Source organism: Cydia amplana, chromosome 17 (genome assembly GCF_948474715.1).
Source record: "Cydia amplana chromosome 17, ilCydAmpl1.1, whole genome shotgun sequence".
In the NCBI taxonomy this organism is placed as follows: domain Eukaryota; kingdom Metazoa; phylum Arthropoda; class Insecta; order Lepidoptera; family Tortricidae; genus Cydia; species Cydia amplana.
In genome coordinates, this window is record NC_086085.1 from 10,836,557 (window position 1) to 10,843,959 (window position 7,403).

General features: G+C 39.0%; 1 protein-coding gene across 1 annotated transcript; it reads right to left on the reverse strand.

Annotated features, from left to right (window-relative positions):
- Window positions 1–1,400: 1,400 nt before the first annotated feature.
- Window positions 1,401–3,119, reverse strand: LOC134656119 (beta-1,3-galactosyltransferase 5-like). The gene is made up of 3 exons (XM_063511639.1): window positions 2,895–3,119; window positions 2,509–2,656; window positions 1,401–2,190 (listed from the first exon to the last, which is right to left on the reverse strand). Exons 1-3 carry the CDS (start codon window positions 3,067–3,069, stop codon window positions 1,437–1,439), a joined length of 1,077 nt encoding a protein of 358 aa, XP_063367709.1. The 5' UTR covers window positions 3,070–3,119; the 3' UTR covers window positions 1,401–1,436.
- Window positions 3,120–7,403: the final 4,284 nt, after the last annotated feature.

Here is a 7,403-nt window from a genome sequence, read left to right on the forward strand (position 1 = left end):
GAACCGGCGGACTATCCGCGCCGTGTCCAAGATCACCGCCTTCTGCATCTGGCCCTTGATCCAACCACCTAGCGAGAGTCTCTCAAGATGTTGGTCGAGACTCTTCGCTATTAGACCGTTCGCTGAAACAACTATCGGGACAATGATCGTCGAATCAACATCCCACATGGCGGTTATCTCCAACATTATTAATCATTAAGGGTTAGTAAATAACACATTACAGGCTCATAACTTTATACGGTCCGTGCGCGTTGAAGGGTCTGCCTGGTGACTTAATTTGGATACTTGTTCTGTCCTGTAGATTGGCCAAGGTTGGCTCAATGTTTATGAAGTCAGTTTAAGTAGTTGCAGACATGGGCGTGCCCAGAATTTGTTAAAATTTGTTAAGGGGTGGGGTAGAAGTAAATAAACTTATGTGCGTACGCCCATGGTTGCAGAGATACAAACTTTGTATGCAGGGGACGTTAACTATCTCTGTAGGCTAAGCACAGGAGCGTCGTGAAAGTATCCCGCCCGCGAGATATACTACCTGTCCCTCTCTAAAAGAATAGAAAAAAACGGGTAGTGACTATCTTGCGGGCGAGATACTGTCGTGCTGTATGCTAAGCCCACTATAGCTGACTACAACAATCTATACAGGTGCTATGGTAGTTATCAACATTAAGTATTCTAGGATACAACCTTAAGATGAGGAGGAATGTGACAACCCTATATAACAATAATTGTTAAACAATAGGGATGTTGACATGAATCGCGAATATATAGCATGTTATGTTTTTACCATAGCAGGGAATATTAGAACGCGGAAAATCATATTTTGCAAGTGTAAATATGCGTAATAAATTAATTAAAAATAATCAAAAGTATTTAAAATAATGCCCAGTATCACGTGACTGCAAACGCCAATCGGAGCGCGTGACGTAATCACAGTGGAATCACCAAAGACAAGTTATAAAACCTGCCTAAGTGTCTACAGATTATCGTACCGAAACGCGATCTTGGTGCGGTTCGGCGCACGAATCGATAGTGTGTAAGGTGGTGCGTTAAGGACGCAGCTATAAGTTAGAGCGAGAAAGAAGGTCGCTGTCCGATGCGGTAGTGTGTTAAGGCTTTAAAAAAAATTGTCTATTGCCATATAAAGAACTTAAAAAATGACTGACAGCAGTTTGTTTAAAACGCTGTTACGTCATCAAGGTCACGTGACAGTTTGGAGCGTTTAGGCGCGAAATTTAAACACGAAACTTATTATACATGTTTTTTTATTCAAAATTAATGAATATATTTTTTTTTTATTTTTTTCTGTAATTATTACGTGTCTATCTACAAAATGAAACCAGTTCCAAAAAATTGTCAACATCCCTATTGTCAACACACTTAGCCAGCAATATGTAAACCTTATTGAAAAGACATAAGGGCCACCTATGGTCAATTAAGTTTCACCTTAACTTAATGAATTGTACCTCAGGCTTACCATCACTGAAGATACTTCTTTCTCTAAAAGCCACACATACTTTATCAAGAGATTGCTCCTCATTTCTTTTAGTACAATTTTTCAACTTATTACACAAACTAACACCATCGTTAAACTCTAAAATTAAATTATTCCTACCACCATTTGGACCTACAACAGCATCACACATAATATGTTTATTTATCATATCCCTTAGACAACATTCAAGTAATTCATAGTATTCAAGCCAATACCCTTTAGGTAGTTGAATAAGCTCGATGTTTAGAGCTTCAGTTAAAACACCAGTAATCAGTATATCATCTATCCAGAAGTATGGATGGTACGTCGCCTCATTTGTTAGTCTTGCGGCAGTATTTGGTGTTGTTATGTAATACCAGCCGGACATGTACGGTGGGTACTCATTCCTTGGATATTCTTCCCACGTCACATACCATTTATTCTGTTTTTCTCGTTTTGGCTTGGTATCGTTTAACATGTAACCCATAAGGAAATCTCCTTTAATATTAATACTGGTTAAAAGATTATATGTTCTTTCTAAATTAAATACAGTGTCATCATCCACTTTGAGTATGTAAGAGGCTTCCCTGCATTTTTTTGAGGCCCACTGTAAACCCATCAAATGCTTGAATGTTAAATTCCGGTAGTTTTCTAGAAAGGAGCCTTGGAGAATGTCCCCAAAAGTGTTGCTTTCATCTTCTATAGCAGCCTGAGTAATATATCTGAAAGATAAAACAAGATTTGTTTCATACAAAATTTAAAAAGTTAATGTGTAGGTACAATTTGTACAGTCAAGTGTAAAAATATGGGTGCACAAATTATCTCAAAAATATGTCCCCTATGTCTTATGTCAGTGAATTAAGTTCACGGGACATATTTTTGAGGAAGTTGTCTACACCCATATTTTTATACTTGACTGTACTCTTGTTCAGATTAAAAAATATCTCTTAAATTAGGGGTACAATCACTATGATTCATAAACTACTAGTCTCAGTACATAATAAGTTAAACTAGCCTGACACAGAAGAAGTTTGACTTACTTTTCATGTGGTGGAATTTTTGCCAACATAAATATTCTTGTTGCATTCATGGCCTCTAGGTACTCTTGTGGCATAGCTCTGCGGTGTGCACTCCGCAGCTCAACATGACCAACGTAAGATGTCACTATTATAATCATAAATGGATTTTCTGAAACAGAAAATGACATACCTGTCTTGCAGTTCTAAATAAAATAAAAAATACAACACCATTTAGGGTAGAAGGAAACTGTGTGTAATCCTATTGCTGAAATGCGATCTCTTCATGACTTATTTGGGTAGCCGGATACCTGTCCAAAAGGATAGGATTGGTTTATAACCTTCAAAAGAAGAAAATATTTTTCCGATTACGAGAGAGTGGTAGAAATAATATTTTACAAGAGTCTTACTTATGCATAACGTGTTTGACGTTGAAGGTGATATTTTGAGATCCTTAATAAATCTGTTTTGGCTGGTTTTTATAAGTCTTATCGTTTCATGAAGTTCCAAGTTTGAACTCCAATAAATCCAAAGTGCTAAACTTAATATTGATATTACTGCAAGCGTCACAAATCGTTTCTGCATTTTATTTTATTGAAACAAGTTAAATAATTGTGCATTTGTTAATTTAATTAACTAATAACTATAGATAACTTATAAACTTGTTGTTAAGTTGCTGTCACTGTCAGTGAGGTCAACTGTCAGTTTGATATATTTTTATTTTTTACAACTAATGCCTGGATGGATACAAGTTTTTTAAGCCTATTATTTCTCGAATAAGGGTTGAATAAGGGGTTGTTTACATTATTGTGATAGGAATAGGATAATTATATTAAGCCCCCTCCACACTCGTGCGCGAATCGCGGCACGAAGCCGCGAACGCGAGTGTGGAGTTGATTTTCGCAGATAGCGAAATCAACTCCCATTCTCCTCACTCGCGTTCGCGGCTAGTCTGGAGGGGGCTTTATACTACTCTTTGGGAATAGGTAAATCAAAATTATTGCACACGGAACATGTTACTGATGCAGATTATTATGCAAATCGTGTAAACTGCTTTTAAAAAGTTACCAAACTCATACATTTTGTTTGGTTACCATATATCCCGCTAGATGGCACTATTCTATGTATAGCTGGTCAAGCAGATCTTGTCAGTAGAAAAAGGCGGCAAATTTGAAAAATGTAGGCGCGAAGGGATATCGTCCCATAGAAAATTTGAATTTTGCGCCTTTTTTACTGACAAGATTTGCTTGACCAGCTATAGTAAATATTTTAAATCACGCTTTTAAGATATTTTTGAGATAATTTCTGAGTTCAATTTTTAATTGGCACTGGCAGTTCACTACGGACACCGATGTGACAGAATGTGCGCTGAATGTACCTATAAATAATCCCTATACATTTATATTTTACATGTATAGCTGGTCAACCAAATCTTGTCAGTAAAAAAAGGCGCGAAATTCAAATTTTCTATGGGACGCTATCCCTTCGCGCCTACATTTTTCAAATTTGCCGCCTTTCTACTTTTTACGCTTTTTTCTACTGTCAAGATGTGGTTGACCAAGCTATAAATTACATTGATAGCTTACAGTTCAGATCTGGACTATAACTCTAAACACGTGTGCACAGAAGGAAAGGAAATTTTAGTTCAAATATAACGCTAGAGGGATGAGATGTCAACAAAATCAAAAACTAGCGGCCGCTCTAGGCGCCGGATGGCAAATGAGAAAAAAAGTTTTAAAAGACGCGAGTGTTGCGAACGGGGGGGGGGGGGGGGGGGGATACGCTTGAAAACTTCAACGAAGGGCGCTAAAACCCGATTTCGCTCTACCCTGATCAAGGGCTCGGGACGGCACTGAATATACATAACATAAGTATAAGTACCTAAATATCTAAAGGTATAAAGGTATTTCGTACGCACTAAATTAATAATACCTACCTACTACTTAATCCATTCTATATCATTAACAATCTGTATTGCCTTTCGATTGCCCTACGTGACCAATTAAATGTCCAATCAATCTAATTAATACCTTTGATTTGATTATTGATATGTTTATCACATGTTACTAACTACGATAGGTAATACCTAAATCTGGACTAGTAACGGAATAGTAGGTATAATAAGTACACCCCAATAACATTATATAATTATGTGCTTATGGTAGATTACCACATTACCAACTAAATGTGGTAAAATATTAAAATACTTAACCGTTAAGATCCCATACCATGACCAATTATGCATTTTTATTAGGGTTCCGTACCCAAAGGGTAAAAACGGGACCCTATATTACTAAGACTCCGCTGTCCGTCCGTCCATCCGTCCGTCCATCCGTCCGTCTGTCCGTCCGTCCGTCCGTCCGTCCGTCCGTCCGTCCGTCCGTCCGTCTGTCACCAGGCTGTATCTCACGAACCGTGATAGAATTTTCGCAGATGATGTATTTCTCTTGCCGCTATAACAACAAATACTAAAAACAGAATAAAATAAAGATTTAAGTGGGGCTCCCATACAACAAACGTGATTTTTGACCGAAGTTAAGCAACGTCGGGCGGGGTCAGTACTTGGATGGGTGACCGTTTTTGCTTGTTTTGCTCTATTTTTTGTTGATGGTGCGGAACCCTCCGTGCGCGAGTCCGACTCGCACTTGGCCGGTTTTTTTGCTTGTTTTGCTCTATTTTTTGTTGATGGTGCGGAACCCTCCGTGCGCGAGTCCGACTCGCACTTGGCCGATTTTTTAGGTATGCCGAAAGTACTTAGGTTGTTTCGATAACAGTTACCTATTTCTTTTAAATTATGAAATTACGAGGGAGAACTTTAAAATTTTAAGCACTATAATTAACGAGTTTGTACCTACCCCTCACAGTAGGTACTGTTTGGCAGACCGATTCAGTCGCATGTTAATGTTATTTTAGTTTCAGCAAAGAGTATAGATTTTATAGAGAGTTACTGTCATGGCAAATTAGTCTGTGCGGAAAGAGAAGAGCCGTGGAATGTATTAGTCCCCATACATTCCACGCCTCTTCTCTTTCAGAGGGCCTACCGCGAACCACGTTCGACGTGTTGCCTCCCTGTCACACTTACGTACGAATTTACAAGTGCAACAGAGAGGCAACACGTCGAACGTGGTTCGCGGTAGGCCGGCCCTCTGAACAGACTCTAGAAGATGATAAGTTCTGTTCTGGGTGAAAATCACTACAAGATAAACTTTTTTCCTCTAATATTAACTTAAAGGTCGTCCTACAGGCTACACAGTAACTAAGAGTCTTTTCTCAAACATGCAATGAAATGTCGTCGCTACGGGCGTTATAAGGTTATAACAGGCTTCGAAGTATCACGTTTCGGGCGGAGCAACTCGAGAGAACTAAAGGAATTTCATACAAAATTGAAGGGCCTAGGCCGGGAAGTATTTTTTTTATATATTCCATTTCACAGATATTTGTGACACAGCGTCGTGGCATACAGCCATAAAAAAAAACCGGCCAAGTGCGAGTCGGACTCGCGCACGGAGGGTTCCGCACCTTCAACAAAAAATAGAGCAAAACAAGCAAAAAAACGGTCACCCATCCAAGTACTGACCCCGCCCGACGTTGCTTAACTTCGGTCAATAATCACGTTTGTTGTATGGGAGCCCCACTTAAATAAATAAATAAATAAAATAAATATTAGACGACATTTTTACACAAATTGACTAAGCCCCACGGTAAGCTGTGTTGTGTTGTGGGTACTCAGACAACGATAACGAACTTAAATCTTTATTTTATTCTGTTTTTAGTATTTGTTGTTATAGCGGCAACAGAAATACATCACTACTATACTATCACGGTTCGTGAGTTCGTGAGATACAGCCTGGTGACAGACGGACGGACGGACAGCGGAGTCTTAGTAATAGGGTCCCGTTTTTACCCTTTGGGTACGGAACCCTAAAAACTATAGGCAGTATTTGCTGTATGGTTCGGTTTCTTGGAGAGCCCTGTCTTAAACCGTACGTCGCGTCGTAGCGCAAAAATAATCAAATTATTTTCTTTCCTCTTTCAGAAACCCCTTGTTAATATTTAAAAAACACAAAAAAGAAAAAGAAACGAATAAAAAGAAGAAAAAAAAATTAATAATCTTTATAGGGGTATCTCCTAAACCGTGCGTCGTAGCGCAATTAAAAATAATAAAATGTTCGGTCCTCTGTAAGAAACTAAAGGAACCCCTAATTAAATTAATACAAATATAAAAAAAAAGAAACTTATAAGGCTGTATCTCCTAAACCGTACGTCGTAGCGCAAAAATAATCAAATTTTCGTTCCCCTCTAAGAAACCCACACACTGAACAACCTATTACATTTTAGGACATTAAAACAATCATCATCGTCATCAATTTTTAGGGTTCCGTACCCAAAGGGTAAAAACGGGACCCTATTACTAAGACTCCGCTGTCCGTCCGTCCGTCCGTCCGTCCGTCTGTCACCAGGCTGTATCTCACGAACCGTCATAGCTAGACAGTTGAAATTTTCACAGATGATGTATTTCTGTTGCCGCTATAACAACAAATACTAAAAACAGAATAAAATAAAGATTTAAGTGGCCTCCCATACAACAAACGTGATTTTTGACCGAAGTTAAGCAACGTCGGGCGAGTTCAGTACTTGGATGGGTGACCGTTTTATTGCTTGTCTCTATTTTTTGTTGATGGTGCGGAACCCTCCGTGCGCGAGTCCGACTCGCACTTGGCCGGTTTTTTATTATTACTTATTTCATTGCATGTTTGAGAAAAGCACTATACATGCCTAGCCGTGAAAAGATCTTACCGGCTTCGTATCACTATCCGGCCTCCCTACGGTCGGCCGTCTATACCTACTCACCCTGCAAGCCCTCTTTCCCGGCGTCTGCAGTAATGTACTATTGCAAGCTATGTCAAGCTAGCCCTACA

Coding starts and splice junctions, on each gene's coding strand:
- LOC134656119 (XM_063511639.1), bottom strand. CDS start 3,069: ATGCAGAAACGATTTGTGACGCTTGCAGTAATATCAATATTAAGTTTA. Junction 2,657..2,894: donor GTCAAACACGTTATGCATAA/GTAAGACTCTTG, acceptor TTTCTGTTTCAG/AAAATCCATTTATGATTATA. Junction 2,191..2,508: donor AAAATTCCACCACATGAAAA/GTAAGTCAAACT, acceptor TTTATCTTTCAG/ATATATTACTCAGGCTGCTA.